Source organism: Drosophila kikkawai, chromosome X (genome assembly GCF_030179895.1).
Source record: "Drosophila kikkawai strain 14028-0561.14 chromosome X, DkikHiC1v2, whole genome shotgun sequence".
NCBI classification, from domain to species: Eukaryota; Metazoa; Arthropoda; class Insecta; order Diptera; family Drosophilidae; genus Drosophila; species Drosophila kikkawai.
The window spans coordinates 12,163,133-12,180,126 of NC_091733.1; the positions used below are offsets into that span (position 1 = coordinate 12,163,133).

The following is a 16,994-nucleotide window of genomic DNA, read 5'->3' on the forward strand; positions in this document are numbered from 1 at the left end:
GTTTAAATCGATAGATAAACTATGTAAGAATATACCACAAAAATTTCAGAAGCCAATTCGAAGTATTTTCGAAGATACAGAGATGAAAGCAAAGGAGCGCCGAGCAGGTTTGCAGGCGCTTGGCGAACTTTGAAGCGCGTTTTCTCCACTTTTAATTTTTACGATTCTTTCGAATTGGCGGGAAAGATAACAAAAAAACTTATTGACCGATTGAAACGAATAAAGGCTTATTCTGTTTAGAATTAAATTCTCTTCTATTTGAACCGGTTGTTGAAAACCGCTTTTTATATTTTTTACAGCATGTTAAAGTCAATATTGCATTTTTCGGGATAAAATATTGACTTTAACATGCTGTAAAAAATATAAAAAGCGGTTCATCTCTGTATCTTCGAAAATACTTCGAATTGGCTGAAATTTTCTGAAATTTTTGTGGTATATTCTTAGATAGTTTATCTATCGATTTAAGTAATAAAAAAAAAATCGATTTTTTTTGCCTCCTAATTCAGGAAACCCCCTTAAATTAAATTCTTAACAATTACCTTATATTTTAATATTTTCTTTAAGCTAAAGTCACATTTTCAAAACCTCAATTGAACATTGAAAAACGTGCAGCTTTTCCACTGTTTTCCGCCTGGTTTTCCTCTGGTTTATTTGCAGAGGTCAGCCTGTGGTCTTGGCTCTGAAGAAGATGCATATATAAAGATATACATATGTCTGCATATATGTATACTGGCAGACACATCAGACACCCCGCCATCGCTGGTGGCAGCAGAATTGATGAAATTTATGGTAAGTAATGCACTTGAGCATGAATATAGCCATGTTTGCATGGTAATTGACATTGAACTAGTGTTTGCCTGGCTGTAAGTGAGTGTGTATGGTGTGTGTGTGTGCTGTGTGTGCAGCCAAGTCGTGTCTCAAGCATTTACCAATTTTCAATTTCAGCTCGGCGGCTGCTGTATAAATGAAGATTAATTGCCGCAAATATTGCATGGCAATAAAGCGAGAAACGAAACCGAAAAATGAGCATAAAAATATGAAATGAAAATGATTGGAAAATCATTTTGTTAATAAAACTAATTTGAATGCTCTACTCTACGATTTTTTATAGGTAATAAATTAAAGATCTTATGTTGTTTAATTTATTAAATATAATAATAGATTAGATAGCAAGACCTTTAATTTAAAAGGCCTTCTTTTTTTATTATAGTTAACTAAAAAGGGGCTTATAACCCCAATTAATTCATTGTTTATGAATAACTATAGTTTATTAAATGAAAAAAAGTCGAATATTCATTTTGAATACTCTGTTTTGTGTTTTGTATTATTTTTTAAATTTATATTATTTTTAGAATTATGGTTACGATTACTTAAGTTAAAAAAAAAGGTCTTTCTCTTTTTTATTTTATTTTTTAAAATTTTCTACTTAAAATCTATTAAATTCTTTATATTTTAAACATATTTCTTACTAAAGTTTATTATTATTTAATATTTTGTAATAGAATTTTTTATTATAACAATTTTTCCCAGTGTAAACCATAATTTTGCCTACTTTATTTACCACCCCTAAAGCCAGACTTTAAAATTCTTTAAAATAATAATTAAGAAAATTCTACAAAATTCTACAGCAAAATTGAGCTGCCATAGAAGACTCAAAAAACAAAAAAAAAAAACAAGCAAATTAAATATGTTCAGAATTTCGCATGTAAGACAAATTACTAGAGGCGTTCCAAGTGGCCAAGTCCATGTGTTGGCTAGCAATTAATGATGCAGCCATGGCTCAGCAGTTTGCAAGTGGCGCGGTGGCGTATACGCGATATTCCCATCGCCGGCTCATTGCGTATACGCCGAGTGCGCCATCGTACTTGATACTTGAGACTCGAGAATCGAGAATCGAGCGCATTGTCTCGCCATGGAGTGCAGTTCTCAACCTTCCTTTGGGAGCCAGGGATGTTTAGGCGGCGGATGACTCAGCCGAAGCGTTCAATCAGTTCCGCGGCGGGAGCTATAAAAGCCTGGCCTGCTTCTGGGCCAACTCATCAGTGGCATCGAGCCTTCTCCAACAGCAGTTGCACAGCGGCTTCCAATCGAATAATATTTAATATATATCAATTTTTTTTTTTTTGAGTGCCCAAGATGCGTCACGCTCTGATCCTTGTGTTTGTGTGCGGTCTGCTGATCGCCTTTGCCTCGGCCGGATTGCTGGGCGGAGGCGGCGGCAGTGGCGGCGGTAGTGGCTACGGAGGTGGTGGTGGTGGTGGCCAAGGAGGCTGGCAAAACGGCGGAGGTGGTAATGGTGGTGGCTATGGCGGAGGCGGTGGCCATGGACAGAAGAAGAACGGCGGCGGCGGCGGCCAAGGAGGCTGGCAAAACGGAGGTGGTGGCCAAGGAGGCGGCGGCCAAGGAGGCTGGCAGAAGAATGGAGGCGGAGGAGGCGGTGGGCAAGGTGGATACGGAGGCGGCAACCAAGGTATGCAGAAGCTCAGAAATTTTATTAAATTATTAATAATTTATTAACAATTTATTCATAATTTTTCATATAATTTTCTTAGGTGGCCATGGAGGCGGTGGTGGACAGGGAGGCTATGGCGGCGGCCAAGGTGGCCATGGAGGTGGCAGCAAGTCCCTGGCCGGTAATCGTGGCAGCTCCATTTCCTGGCAGGGTGGTAATAGCGGCGGTGGCAAGCATGGCGGCGGCGGCGGTGGTGGTGGCGGCGGCAAGTATGGCCCCGGCGGCGGCAGCGGAGGAGGTGGTGGCCACCACGGCGGCGGCGGCTGGTAAATAACTTCTCGACCCCAAGCCCATCCGCAATAAGAGCAGCTTATTCTCCGGCGGATGCTGACATGTGTTCCCAAGCATAGAGATAGAGACAACACCTGGATTCTCCCTTTCCTCTTTTTTTGTAAATCCAAAGCTTATGACCTTCTATTCCTGCTATTTCTCCCTTTTTTTTGTGCACTAATAAAACAATTTTTATGAATTTTTTAAAAATGTTGCAGTGTTATTAGCTTGTAGGGGGGGGGGGTTATTTATATAAATAAAAAACCAAAACGACTCTTTTATAACACAAAAATTATTTTTTTAATTATTTATTTTAAATTTAACAAATTAAGTTCATTTTTAATCAAAAATCGGTGTTTTGACTTCCAATTATTATAAAAAATCGGGGAAAATGTTTAAAAATAGAAACGCCACGTAAGTACCTCGGGACACTTATCCTTTAACGAATGAGCTATAATTTTTTTAGATCGGATGATTCTGTGGATAGCACACCACAAAACAACTTTTTTCGGAGGCAAATCGAAAGATTTCCTATAACTCCTATACCTCTAAATGTTTTGCAATACAAAATTGATCAAAAATTGTTCAAATGTTGTGGTATTATATAGAATTTAATTTACGAAGCTAACTTTAGCCCTTTTGCCACATTTATTTTTTGAAAAGTGGCCCATTTAGCACCGAATTTCCTGTTCATATTAAGCACTTTGCTTCACTTCTCTTCACTGTCCTCCACTTTCCTCCACTTGTTCCTTATAAGCCACTAAAAACCCATCAGAATTACATTCTCGTAATATTTATTCACATATATTTTTGTTTTTTTTTTTTTGGACATACAACAAAGAAAAAAAATAGAGGATTGGTTAAGCTTAGGGCAGAGAAATGTTATGTACAAGCTGTGCAGTGGGATCTAGTGTCGCCTCGTTGCCGGTTTGCCAGATGTGGTCAGGTGTGGCGTCCAGTATCTACCAGGACGACCAGCCACTGCCTCCTCCGCCGCTCTTCCAGCCGCCACCGCCGCCGCCGGAGGACCAACCACTGCTGATCTTGCTGGGCCAGGCCGAGGAGGAGCTGCCGCCCGATGACCATCCTGAGCCGCCACTCTTCCAGCCTCCGCCTCCGCCGCCACCGCCGCTCTTCCAGCCGCCACCACCACCGCCGCCGCTCTTCCAGCCACCGCCGCTGCCGCCCAAGGACCAGCCGCCTCCTCCTCCTCCAGAGGACCAGCCACCGCCGCCGCCGCTCAAACTGGACAAGGCCTGCGATTTCCAGCCGGAGAGGCTAGACAAGGCGCTGGACCAGCCGGAGCCGCCGCCAGAGCTTGATTTCCAGCCTGAGCTGCCGCCGGAACTGGGCCAGCCGGAGGAGATGCCTCCAGAGGACCAGCCACTGCTGCCGCCGCCGCTCTTCCAGCCGCCGCCTCCAGAGGACCAGCCACCTCCTCCGCCGCCGCCGCTCTTCCAGCCTCCACCACCGCCCGATGAAGGCCAGGCACTGATGATAACCTTGCTGCCGCCGCCGCCTCCGCCTCCTGACCAACCGCCTCCTCCTCCAGAGGACCAACCGCTGCCGGAGCCACCGCCGCTGCTCCAGCCATGGGGTTTCCCCTGGACAGCTATCAGGCCCAGTAGCACCATCAAGCCAAGCCGGCCAAGTCGTCGTGTCATCGTGGTCGTTGCTGTGGATTGCATCTCCGCCGCTGCCGTGCACTAACTAGTTCCCCACTGCAGCGACTCTCGGCTATTTATACCCCCGAAGATCCCAAGATTCTAAGCTCTAAGCAGAGTCTGAGTCTGTGTCTGAGTCGGGTGCCTCGTATAATCAGATGTAATTGCCAAAACTGCCACAGCGATCGCTTACAATAGCCAACGCTCCACTCGACGAAGCTCGGGGCGGGCTGGAAACGGAAGGGGACGGGCACAAGGCGCTTCGGCTGGCTCGGATCTGCTCGGTTGGAGCAACGCCACTTGATGGGCCTCATTATGCCAGCGTCCCAGTCTCAGTCTCAGCTTTAGCTTCAGCGCCACTGCCAACTTTCGATTTCTTACGCTCAGCTTGGCCCCACGTAGGCCGCCCCAGAGAACGCCTCCAGGTGGAGCACCTGCGTCGGCACTTAATAAGTGGAAGACACTGGACAGCAGTGAGTGGGAAAGCCCTTTGGAATAAAGCAAGGTATAGTATGTAACTTACTTTCAAATGCAAATATTTTGAGAAGAAAAAATTAAAGCCAAGGAGACATTTTAAACAAGAATTTAATGGGTATTAAATATTTAGCTTTGGGTATTTTATATTTATAAATTTAATTACTAAATAAAAATTAATTAAATATAAAGAGTTTGGTAAACTTAACTGGCAATAAAAAGGTTTCTTATCCCACAACTTTCCATATCAATCTTAGGGGTTTATGAGCTTTATTTTTAAAAGCTTCTAAAATATATATACATACTCATTAAGTCATACACTTTAGCTTAAGAGTTGGTAAACATTTCAAAAAAAATATACATATATATTTTAAAAACAGTGTGAGTTCTAAAACATTTTTTGAAATAAATAAAAAAGTAAGAAGAATGGCAGAGTACCTTAGTAAAAAAGCGTTTACTTTAAAATTCTATAACTTTGAACATAATTTAAATTTGAAAATTAATAAAAACTTACATTATTCTCGAAAGAATAGAACAAATAATAATATTTATTTTAATTAACTTAAATGAAACCCCTTAAGGTTTATAAGGTTTACTAAACTTTCTAAATTCTTCTGTTATCTCTAATTCAATTTTGTTTTTGTTGACTAGTGTAGCCCAGAGCTGATACCGTCTCATGATCATCGATTTATTAGCCAGCCATTTTTTATTATTATTTTTTTTTATGAAGCAACCGCAAAACTACTTAATTGAGTTCAAGTGCCGGCGGCTTAAGAGCCCGCCAGGGGATCGGTCTTAGCCATCGGTTCTTTATGTCTGCCCATTATTCAGAATGCCAGGCAGCTGATATAGCTGATATAGCTGGCGTTGGAATAGGAACTGTGCCTCGATCTCGATCTCGAATTGGAATTGGAGATTTCGCAGCTGCTGTTGCTGCTGCGTGTTTGTCTTGGCCAAAAGTGCTACCGTGCGGTTGCACATAATTCGTGCTGTCTCTAAGAAATCGGGTCGCCCGGCGATCAATCAATCAATCAGGCACCGATTGTTCGGGTGCAGCAGCTTATGAGTCGACGGATCGAAGCACAAAGGTGTCGCCTCCACAAAAGAAATAAAAGAGACTCAAAAATGCAGATGCATTAACACCATTTAGAATTGGAGTTGCAGCTCTTCTTGGGCCTATAGAATATCTATATCGTATATTATATATATACAACATTTTTGTAAATTTCCAACTGGCATTTTTGGTAATTGTTTCGCTCTAGAACCGCTTGAACCTTTTGGCTTTGGCACGTTTCGAGCTCATTTTAATTCATGGGCGGCTTCAAAAACCCCAAGATCGATGGTAGACAATGCAAAATGCACTTTGCTTGCGCAAGATCTGAGATCCAAAAAACCAAAAAACCAAGTTCCAAGACCGATTTGCCTGTCCCATTATGTGGCATTAGGTGGCAGGTGATGACCTCAACTTGGCCATTGGGTCAGAGCAGAAAGCAGCGATCCGTAAACTGCCGCAAAACCAGTTGGCACCAAAAATAGACTCAAATTAAAAATGGAAATTCTTCTCTTTTTTTTTTTGTGATTTTTGCATAAATTCTAAACAAACAAAATACCTCTAAAAAATAATAAAAAAAAAATTTATATTAAAACTTAAAGCTAGCGGGAGGCAGGATCTCATCTCCCTTTTAATCTCTGGAGGCCTCCCTCTCGGCATAGCTTTTTGGTTGGCAGTTTGAACTCTATTTGCGGTTGGTCTTCGGGCCAAACCTGCGTCTGGCTTACCAGCCCTTGTTCCAGCCTCCGGACTGGGCGCCACCGGAGTAGCCACCACCGCCGCCAGAGGACCAGCCACCAGACTGGGCGCCGGAGTAGCCGCCGGAGTAGCCACCGCCGTTGGAGTAGCCGCCGGACTGACCCTCACTGATGACCTTCACGATGACCACCTTCTCGACGGGCCTAGGAGCAGAGTATCCACCGCCGCCGGAGTATCCACCGCCGCCGGAGTATCCACCGCCGCCGGAGTATCCACCGCCGCCGGAGTATCCACCACCGTTTGACCAGCCTCCAGACTGGCCACCAGAGTATCCTCCACCGCCGCCGCCTCCGAGCTTGCCGCCCAAGCCGCCGCCTAGACCACCGCCCAGGCCACCGCCAAGACCGCCGAGACTTCCCAGCTTGCTCTGCAGCAGCTGGCCAATGCCACCGGCACCTCCTCCAATGGAGCCACCACCACCACCACCGCCGCCGCCGCCAAGGAGACCGCCCAGGGAGGCGTGGCCAACGGCCAAAACGGAGGCGAGGATCACCAGAATGCAGGCAAAGGGCTTCATCTCGAGTGCTAAGTGGATCGGTGTCAAACAGCTGACCAAAACTAATTCCAGCAGTTCCGCAGCACGCACCTTTATACCCCCGAAATCGATGGATCGATTATTGGTGGCTCTGCGGAGCGAGATGGGGCGATGATCGGTTTGATGTTGGGTCGAGCGCGTTGCCCAATTAGAAGCCATTGATAGCAGATGAAGCAGCATAGCAGCTCATATCATAAACACTGGGAAAAAATGCAGAGTTTGAATGAAAATCGAAATGGGAATGGCAGAACCAATATATAAGAAACGATTTATGGAAGAAGTATCGATTTTTAAGATATCAATCTTGTTTATTTAGAGTTTACTAAATGTAAATATTTATTGTTATTCATTTTAGCTTGTTTTTTAATTTACATTATTGACTTATCGATTTTATCGAAATTTCCGATTTTCCTTTTTTTTTTTTACCTAACTAAGTTGATAAGATGGGTTTTAGGCTCGGTTTGTTATGATATTTTAGATCAATAAATATGTTTTACGTATATACATATGTATATGTATATTTTTAAATATTCTTTGGATATATCATATCGATTTTGTTGATATTTTCAAGGTTTCTTTGTTATTTTGCCTAGGATCTTGGGTATTTCTGTAATTATTTTCGAAATAATATACTATTCCCTAGTTATTTTCGCTGACAGTGTACTAGCTGTCTGCTATTTCATAATAACCCACATTCGGTTATGCTCGCCGGTGCGGCGGTTCTTTTGTTTGCCTATGCTAATCTGTGCGCATGCGCGGCTTACTTCCAAAAACCCGGCTCGTCGTCGACTCCTCATGTTTGGGGCTTCTCAAGTCCGCACAGTGGGATGGGTTAAGGTGCTAAATTATATCAAGGCAAATTGGATTGGGTAATATATGTATGTATACATGTAATGTTTATGTCTAATATGTACACATGTAGTAACGATAGTGCCGGTGAATGAAAATGATACAGGGATTTCAAGTACCAAAATACATAGTCCACAAATATATTTTGTAGTAAATTACGCTTTAATTTCTAAATAATGATAATAAATATTATAAAATATAAATTTATATAGACTTCTTAAGAACAAAAGGTCATGACATGTCCCTAAAAGACTTGTATTTTTCTACAATATTAAAAGAAACAATAGATGTTTCAATTTTGGTGATATCTAAATTTAATTTACTTAAATATATTTCTATATCAATTTTAATTGATTTGTTTGTAAATTTGAAAGGCTTCAAGCTGCTTGCCCACTGTGCGCATAGCCGAAAGTCAAACAAATTATCAGCATTTAATCACCGCGGCTAGCGGCGGGCCACAATGGCCCAGCAATCAACATTTATATCAATGTTTTGGCAGTTGGTCAGCAGAGACAGAGACAGAGGTAGAGACAGAGACAGGAGGCTCTTAGCCAAATTCAGCAGCAGAAGCAGCAGCAGCCCAAAGTGCCAAACTGATTAATGGGCCCCAGGCTCAAGAGTCGTGAGCTTTGCCTCCACAGGCCCAGGGTCGGGGAGAACTAAAGCAGGAAGATGCCGATGTCGAGTCAAGAACCATTGACAAGTGTCTCTCAAGCCTATTCAAATACAGTGAATAATGTTTAAATAAAACCCAGAGGCAATAGGAAATGTTCTTCTTTTTAAAGTGAAGCTCTTGAAAGTGAAGAGTTTATTAAACAATTTTGACAACAAACGAAAGTGTTTAGTTTATGAAAATATTAATCATAATATATATTAGTTAGTTAGTTAGTTATTTGTAATAGATTCAAGTTTATAATATATTATATTTAAGTATAATTTACTGTATTTACAGGAGATTTTTAAATTCTTTAGTTAGGAAATGTTGCTGTTCTTTACAAAGTTCTCACAAGTAACGAGTTAATCGTTATTTAAACACGTTACTTATCAGACTTTGTTTGATAATATAGTTTATTCCATATCCACTGTGTATACTCTGCGGAATATCCCACATCATCGCTTATTAATACCTGAAAACTGGTTGGAACTCTGGCTGTGATTCTATTTCTATGCTTCAGTTTGGCATATATTTGCATAGCCGTCTGCCACGGCGGATATGGTAGATTGCCTGGGAATTTGCCTTTAGTTACTAGTCGTGGTACTAACTCTCCCACCAAAACTCCGCCAACGCCAACGATGGGTTCAATGCACTCGCTCCTTGGACGACACACGCCCGAGACATTTGAGGTGAATTTATGCGACAGAAAAAACCAAAAAAAAAGAAGACTGTTTCTCGGCCTCTTCTCAGTTTTTGGCATTTACATACTCGTTCCCCGGCCCATGAATATTCATAATCGCATTATTCGATTATGGTTCGTTCAGTATTTCAAGCTGTAAGCTACCGATCGACAGTTGTTGATGTGGATATTTATCAATTGGCTTGGGAAAACAACACTGAGAATGGATACAGTGCGTTTCTGGGTCCTAAAGACAGCTTTAAGCTGTATGAGTGCCACTCGAGGCAGCGGAGATCTAAGACCAAACTGAGACTCTGGCCACAAGTTGATTTCCTCGTTGCTAATTATCAGTTTTAAATCAAAATTGAAGGAAGGTTGTTTGGTAGGTTAAGTGAGATCTTGGCCATCAAAGCTCTTTCAAGAGGGGTTCATCATTTTTATATTATTTTTATTATTTAATTTACGATTGAAAGCTTCTTGAAATGTTCTACACAGTTTGATTGAATTAATTTTATATGATAATAATTGATTTACAAGCTTTTTATTTACTTTTTTGTAATAACTTTTTGTCTTATTCAATTTTGAATGATGTTAACTAAGGAAGTATTACAAGTTTCAGGCGAAACCCATAACCAAACAATAAAGACAACCCTCATTAATGATACTTGTTTAGTTATGATTTTAAATTTTCCCTTCTTAGTTACTTAATTAATGAATTCCAACTTCATTTAGCTGCCCATTGTTAAGGCGCCCGAATTAATTTAGCTGAAAACTTCTGGTTCGCTGGTTAACCCACTCCGAGACCAGGTCAGTTCCGTTTAGTGTCGGCTGGCTGATTTCAGATTTCGGAAGATCGTCAAAACTAACTCCCACCTGATGCCTAAATAGAAGCAGAGATATAGAATATATATCCAACTTACAATGGGCGCCGCCAAACTGCAAGTATTTCCCATCGCCTCGCCTTCGGACGGCTGAAGGCTTCCATTAAAAAAACAACAGAATTAACATATTTAATTGCGAGCTATGTACCCAAACGGAATTACCAGTGCAATAATAAGTAAGCACAATTGCCGGAGTTGTTAGTAAATAGAAGCCGAAACTCGGCTGAAAAGTGAAGGGAAATGCATAATTCAAGGGTTGGGGGCCAGAACCCCCAGAAAGGGTGGAGTCATCCCAGCTGGGAGGGCATTAAGGCTGAAATTGATGACACTCATAAATTAGTTGGCCATATGCATGGCTCTGGCTAATAACTAATATCGCACTGGTCCGGCATTAATTCAAATCCCCGCGAATTAGCAAGAAGATTTGCGGCTGCAATCTCCATTCACCTTTTTTTATGGGTGTCATGCAGTGGATATATAGTATATATCCAAGATTTACACAGCTTAGATGCTCGTACATATGCAAAAGGCTAATTGATGGCAGACTGGCTCATATAAATATAAGCTAATTACACTGCCTCGGCCCGATAGTCGTAAAACATCGATACTTAATTGCAGGGTAATCGATTGCATTCGTCCATCAATCACAGAAATCGTCTTGGTAATCGTGAGGATCCAACGGTACCAACCCATCCATGGGAATATCTGTCGGGAGAATTGTATAAAAAATGGAAAAGTATCATAAATATCTCTTAATGTTGCCTGACCGTAAGTCCTGATGGTTTAATCACCATTATAATGACTTTTAAAGTGACGCTTACTTCCTAATATATGTAAACTCGATTTCCCACACAATATATTCCATAACTCTTGTCCCTGATTCTACTCGAGGAAGTACTTAGCATGCACTACCTTCTACCAAGTGCCATTAAAAAGCATTTTAGTGCTCGGCTTGGCGTAAAACATGTCCAAGGTGTTGAGAGAATATAAAAAGTGTTGCAATCATTTTTGAGCGCCTTCTGCAAGCTTCTCTCTCTCTATGCTTCATTGACAAAATTAATTTCCAATAAATTTCCAAATCAAAGGCATTCCGCTGCGAGATAATCTCTGATCTGAGATGTGCCTGCAAGTGTTTGGTAAAGACTTAAGACCAAAATGCGGCTTAAAACTAGTTTGAGTTTTGGACAAATGCAAAATAAAACTTAAACTTAAACAGGTTAAAGCACACGTACGATAATTGTGTAAATAAAACATATATATATTTCCCCCCATTTGTTTATAAACAAACATGCGAATCGTAATTCCGTTGGCCCAAGGCAAAAACCCTGGTAACCGAAAACCCAAACGCACATGGCTCTCGGCTCCGGTCGAGACTCGGCCGAGACTCGTCGTCGCCGCAACTTCATAATGAGAAATGCGCCAGAGACAAAGAAAATCGGCGGAAGTCAGGCAAAGCAAAGCAAAGCAAAGCAAAGCCCAGCTAAAATCAATATATGGACAATCGGCGAAACAAAACAAAAACTGAACAAAAAGCAAAGAAACCAATTTTCATACAAATCAATGACAACCCATCAACACACACACACACACACTTCACCTTAATGAAAGGCGGTAGCCAAGCCCGGATTGGCCCTCCTTTAGCTCCCGATTCCCACTGAATATATTCTTGTTGCTCTCACTTTTTGTTTACCCTAGAAATGCACTTTAACTTTCGCTTTCAATGACCTTGAACTTCATTAATTCCCTCGCACAGTTGTAAACAGGTTTCCGCCAAACGAAAGACTTAGGCAACGAACTTGCCGACGGCGACACCTGGCGCTGATAATGTGAAAGCTTGGTTTTTGACAAAGCTCTCTGCAATTTGTTTAAATATTCTAATATTAATTTAAAAAAATTATTTGTATTTATTCAAGTTTATTTTAAATTTAATTTTAAATTTAAAAAAATTTTATTTTATTTAATTTTTAAAATTTTATTACATTTTATTATGTTACAAAACATTTGATTATAATAATTTTCCTTTAAATATATTTATTTGTATTATTTTTTGTTTTTAATAATAAGCCCCCTAAGTTGTTGTTCATTTGCTGAATTTTTTGTATAACAAACATTATAAAAACACTAATTAAATGCCAGTTCTGTAAGCTCTTGATATAAATTGATGTTATTTTTAAACAAGAATAGACTTGAATATCAATAAACAATTTAACATTTAAAAGATAATGATCTCCACTCGTTACAGTTCAAACTTATTTCAATAAAAACGTTACTTAATTTAATTTTTTAAATTTATTTTTGTAAGACTTGAAAACATATTTCTTTATGTTAACTTAGTCCTGTTAAAAAAGAAAAAAAACATAAATTAATATAGATTTATAAGCTATCCTATGGTTCCCTTAAAACCTTTCAGTTTGAACTTTAAGCCATTGCCGCCAGATCATTTCAATTTCCAGGTAACATTTAGTGTAAAAAAAAACAGGAACTTAATTTCTAAATTCGAAATTTCTTAAATCTTTGTACTGGGAGTGTCCTTGTGCTGTAATGGCATCCTGCCTAGATGATTGTCCTGCTGTGATTCAGCGAGACTTGTCCATTGGACACACGATTTCGCATGCGCTGCAAGAATATATAAGAATACATTTTCATGGAATTAGGAAAGGAAAACCAACTTGTATACCCCTGACTTAAATTATAGGACATAAAGACGGTGTCTTACCTTGTTAAATATATCCCGCATCAGGCGGTTGTTGCGACGCCTACGCATCTCCAGCTCGCGATTTGCAGCATCCAATACTTCTGGCAATCTTTGGCACTTCCTGCTGGTCATGGCCTTCATTTCCTTGGTGGTAAAGACTCGCAGACGCGCTGCAAAGTTATTTGAGAAGAAATCTGTTAGGGATTGCCTATGGCAGAAGCTGATAAACACACTCACAAGTGGCCGGCGGCGGCAGCTGCATTCGCAGCCGCCTGTCCAGCGTCTCTAGACTAAAGTTATTCTCCGCCACCAGTTCGTCCATTTCCCGCCTGCGCAAATTTCGCATCATTTGCATTTGATTCAGGATGGCCTTGCGTTGCTTGGACTTGGCACAGAACTCGGGACGGGCCAGCTGCAGTTGGTCCTGCAGGGAGCGCGTTTCCGGCATCACTTCACCACCGCTGTCCGAGGCGCTGAACTGAATGACATAGGCAATGCCGCTGGGACGCACTTGGAGAGTCTGGCGCTGCATTCGCTCCTCACCACCGCCACGTCGCTTCCTCCGCTGACAGGCCACATCGTCATACTGATGCGTGGTGGTGGTCGTCGTGGTCGTCTCGCAGGTATTAACCCTGCCCATGGGTATGGACATCTCTGAGCTGAGGCACATCATCGAGGAGCCCGACGAGGTGGTGGCCGCCACTGGTTCTGCTTGGACGTAGCTGCCGCTGGCTCCCGGTGAGTTCACCACTTGGTAGTAGATGGCTCTCTCGCGCTCGTTGTCTGCACCGCTGGCACTCGAGTGGGGTGTGGCATAGGCACTGCCTGAAGCCACCGTCTGGTCGTACTGCATCATCTGAATGTATTCCTGCTGTTGGCGTTGCTGCGAAAATGAAAGAGAGGGCTTGAGAGTGGCGAAAGAGAAGGGTATAGCAGAAGCTAAGCTAAACTTACCGGCCGGTGGGACTCGCAAACGATGTGCTGCTCCTCGTGGACAATCACCACTCGAGGTTGGTGCTTAAGCTGGCACAGTTGCTGCTGCTGCTGCTGCTGCTGCTTGTACTGCTGCTGCAGGCTTTGCATTTGCTGCTGCTTGAGTAGAAGCAACTGCTGCTGCTGCTGGTTCTGATAATGCTCGCGGAAGCGTCGGTGTCTTTGCTGGACAAAGGAGCTAACGCTTTCGCTGCGTCCGCTGGAGGAGCTGTGTGAGGCCAGGACAGGCGTGGCCATTTTGGTGCGGGGATAGCGATGAGGCGGCGGCTGAGGTGCCTGCACGTCACCGGCTATCCTCGGTGGCACGCGCACCGATTCAAGACGCACTGGGGGCTTGGGAGTGGCATCTTCCTGTAACTCCTCCGTTTGCACAGCCTTAGCCAGTTGCCTGGCCTTGCACCCACTTCCTTCCTTGGGCTCCCGCTCCTGCTCCTGCTCCTTTTCCTCCGGTTCCTGTGGCTCTGCCTCAATTAATTCCTCGTCCGCTGCCTTGGGCTGATTTTCCTCGACTTCCTCCAAAAACACCTTCAGCGACTGCAAGCGCTCAATCTCCGCCTCGATCCAGTTGAGCTGACTCCTCCGCTCGGGGTCCATGCCCGCTTTCATGCGCTCCTCGTACTCGATTTCGCTCTGCGTCATCGGAGTCAGGGCATCCCGTATGGCCGCATCTGCATCCACATCCACATCCGCATCCGTGGAGGCGGCATCACGTGTGGGTATGTTTGTTTTCTGGGTTATGACCTCGTTGGAGGCACTGGTGGAGGCTGACATGGAGCTGCTGTGCAGCGGTGAAGGTGTACCATCGACGTTGCGTTTTCGCGGAGCTGGAACGGGCAGGGTCACCACTTGGGGCGAGGAGGAGCTTAGTGATCCCGCCAGCGATGTATTCGTGGCCACATCCTGACGCTGGAGAGAAGCAGTCACGGTAACAGGCTTTGTAGCCCGCTCCCTGCGACTGCTTGCCGTGCTGCTGGACTCCGCCAGGTCGAGGCAGGCAATCCGCCTGGCTATGTCCCGCACCAGTGACTTCTTCTGCCCCTGACTGAGGCTGCGCGCCTCCACCAGTGAGCAGAGCAGATCAATGCCCAGGTCGAGATCTCTCTTATGACCAGCGGCAGCGTGCTGTGAGGACACGGACGTGGAGGTGGATTCTGGACGATGGTTCTCCTTGTTTTCAAGCCGCCGACTACCTAGGATTCGTTCGAATTGAGCGGCTGTAAATTGGCGCTCCTGCTGGCGCTGCTTCTCCCGCTGTTCCGCTTTCTTCTGATCTCTGTTCTTGGGCTCCGCCTGCCTTTGATCCTTTTCACCACCTTTAGCCTCCTTGTGCGGCTCCTTTTGCTGCTCCTCCTGCTGCTGCTTCTGCAATGACTTGAGCCACTCCTGTTCCTGCTCCATGTTGATGTGGTAATCGAAGCTACTGGCCGCCGAACTGCCATATAGCGAGGTGCCCTGCGACTCGCGCCTAGAACTCATTTCAGAGCCTAGCCTGGAGCTGCTCTGCGAGTTTTCTGCTCTGGAACTGAGCCTTGAGGCTGCCTGGGGATTGCTAACTAGCGATTCCCTTCGGGAGCTGACCTGCGCCTGCAGAGCTTCTAGACTGGAACTAGTCCTTAGTTCCTTCTTGCTGGAGTTGCTGCAGGGAGTCTCCTTTTTGGAGGAGCTGCCCAGGGATGTTGTTTCCTTCCTAGAGCTGCTATGGGAGTCCTTTCGATTGAAGCTGTTCTTGGAAGCCACGCTCTTGTAGCTGCCGGGCGGAGCCTTCCGCCTGGAGCTGCTTGGAAGAACTTCTCCTTCTTTAGAGCTGCTTGGGAGAATCTCTCCCTTGGAGCTGCTGTTAAATGGCTCTCCTCTGGAGCTACCATTAGATACCTCGCCCCGGGAGCTACTGTACGAATCCGCCTTTCGGGAGACGCCTGCCGATGCCACCTGGCGCCCTACCATAGTACTGGATGCCAGCGGTACAGTTGTCTTCTCCTCTATGGGAGTGCCTGCCTTTTCATCGCTCTCCCGACGCTGCAATCTGTCCAAGTCTGTCTCGGACCGCATCGGTTGGCGCCAACCGCACTCCTCCAGCACGGAGCGCTCCAGCGTGCTGATATTACTCGTGGACACTGCACGCTTGTAGTAACCAACGTCGGCGGCCGGATCCCATTCCAGACGCTTGTGCGACTTGAGTGCCGATTCCGGCGTCTGTGTCTTCTTCGTGTGCATCTCCGTGGGCTGTTTGGTGGGTGTGCGCAGGTCCTCCACGGAAAGGGACATGGTTTGGGTGGCAGCAGCTGGACGAGACTTGCTCTGATCGTCGACCATTACAATCGGAATGATGCGATAGCTATCTGCTGCGGGTGAACTCTCTTGGCTTTTTGCTGGCTTTGCCGGCTGTTGTTGGTCCGTGGGAGATGCTGGCAGCTGCAAGAGAGCCTCTTCAGCTGCTCCATCTGCCTGTTTAGCCACCGTTTGGCAGTCCTTGCTCCTGGGGCGGCGGGCTCCAGGTCGGGAGATTGCAGCAGTCTCCGTTGCTAAGCTCACACGCACGGCACAGGTGTGGATGCTGCCACTCGCTCCGCTGCTGGCAGTCGATGACAAGGCCATGAATCGCTCCAGTTCCCGATCCTCGGCCATTTCCGAAATGTATTCCCTGGCCTGTGGAGGAATACGCGAGGATTTCGCCGTTTTTCGTTGCCTGGACCCGCAGCTGGACATCTGGTCGAATTTAGGAGGCTACGCCACTCACAGTTCCCGAGGATTTTCTAATTATATTGAGGTTTTAGCTCAGTTTTACGTGCAGCAGCTGCGTTTTATTTCTGTGTTTTTCAAATGTTGAAATTTAGGCAGCGGTCGCGTCAGTGTTGGTAAATGCAGCCTGGAGGCGCTGGACTTAGAGATGGCCAAAGAGCAACTCAACAAAAACTGTTATATGTTATATGTTGTGCTTTAAAATTAATACGGTTCTCAAAAAACAATTCAATTTATT

General features: G+C 44.2%; 4 protein-coding genes across 4 annotated transcripts; 2 read left to right on the plus strand and 2 right to left on the minus strand.

Moving 5' to 3' along the window:
* Positions 1 to 2,055: 2,055 nt before the first annotated feature.
* LOC108071226 (uncharacterized) lies at positions 2,056 to 2,953 on the plus strand. The gene is made up of 2 exons (XM_017161910.2): positions 2,056 to 2,470; positions 2,553 to 2,953. Exons 1-2 carry the CDS (start codon positions 2,137 to 2,139, stop codon positions 2,780 to 2,782), a joined length of 564 nt encoding a protein of 187 aa, XP_017017399.1. The 5' UTR covers positions 2,056 to 2,136; the 3' UTR covers positions 2,783 to 2,953.
* A 708-nt stretch (positions 2,954 to 3,661) lies between these two features.
* On the plus strand, positions 3,662 to 4,492 carry LOC138929229 (uncharacterized). Its single transcript, XM_070288552.1, has one exon. It carries the CDS (start codon positions 3,662 to 3,664, stop codon positions 4,490 to 4,492), a length of 831 nt encoding a protein of 276 aa, XP_070144653.1.
* A 2,112-nt stretch (positions 4,493 to 6,604) lies between these two features.
* On the minus strand, positions 6,605 to 7,273 carry LOC108071228 (loricrin). Its single transcript, XM_017161912.2, has one exon. It carries the CDS (start codon positions 7,245 to 7,247, stop codon positions 6,696 to 6,698), a length of 552 nt encoding a protein of 183 aa, XP_017017401.1. The 5' UTR covers positions 7,248 to 7,273; the 3' UTR covers positions 6,605 to 6,695.
* A 5,094-nt stretch (positions 7,274 to 12,367) lies between these two features.
* Positions 12,368 to 16,876, minus strand: Alms1a (Alstrom syndrome 1a). Its single transcript, XM_017161925.3, has 4 exons — positions 13,979 to 16,876; positions 13,262 to 13,907; positions 13,046 to 13,194; positions 12,368 to 12,945 (listed from the first exon to the last, which is right to left on the minus strand). The coding sequence occupies exons 1-4, from the start codon at positions 16,721 to 16,723 to the stop codon at positions 12,883 to 12,885; spliced, it is 3,603 nt and encodes a 1,200-aa protein (XP_017017414.1). The 5' UTR covers positions 16,724 to 16,876; the 3' UTR covers positions 12,368 to 12,882.
* Positions 16,877 to 16,994: the final 118 nt, after the last annotated feature.

What these genes read in the sequence shown, in the direction of transcription:
- LOC108071226 (XM_017161910.2), top strand. Translation starts at nt 2,137, where the DNA reads ATGCGTCACGCTCTGATCCTTGTGTTTGTGTGCGGTCTGCTGATCGCC. An exon ending in ATACGGAGGCGGCAACCAAG is followed by an intron (nt 2,471 to 2,552) that starts GTATGCAGAAGC and finishes TAATTTTCTTAG; the next exon opens with GTGGCCATGGAGGCGGTGGT.
- LOC138929229 (XM_070288552.1), top strand. Translation starts at nt 3,662, where the DNA reads ATGTTATGTACAAGCTGTGCAGTGGGATCTAGTGTCGCCTCGTTGCCG.
- LOC108071228 (XM_017161912.2), bottom strand. Translation starts at nt 7,247, where the DNA reads ATGAAGCCCTTTGCCTGCATTCTGGTGATCCTCGCCTCCGTTTTGGCC.
- Alms1a (XM_017161925.3), bottom strand. Translation starts at nt 16,723, where the DNA reads ATGTCCAGCTGCGGGTCCAGGCAACGAAAAACGGCGAAATCCTCGCGT. An exon ending in TTTGCGAGTCCCACCGGCCG is followed by an intron (nt 13,908 to 13,978) that starts GTAAGTTTAGCT and finishes TCATTTTCGCAG; the next exon opens with CAACGCCAACAGCAGGAATA. An exon ending in GCTGCCGCCGCCGGCCACTT is followed by an intron (nt 13,195 to 13,261) that starts GTGAGTGTGTTT and finishes ATAACTTTGCAG; the next exon opens with CGCGTCTGCGAGTCTTTACC.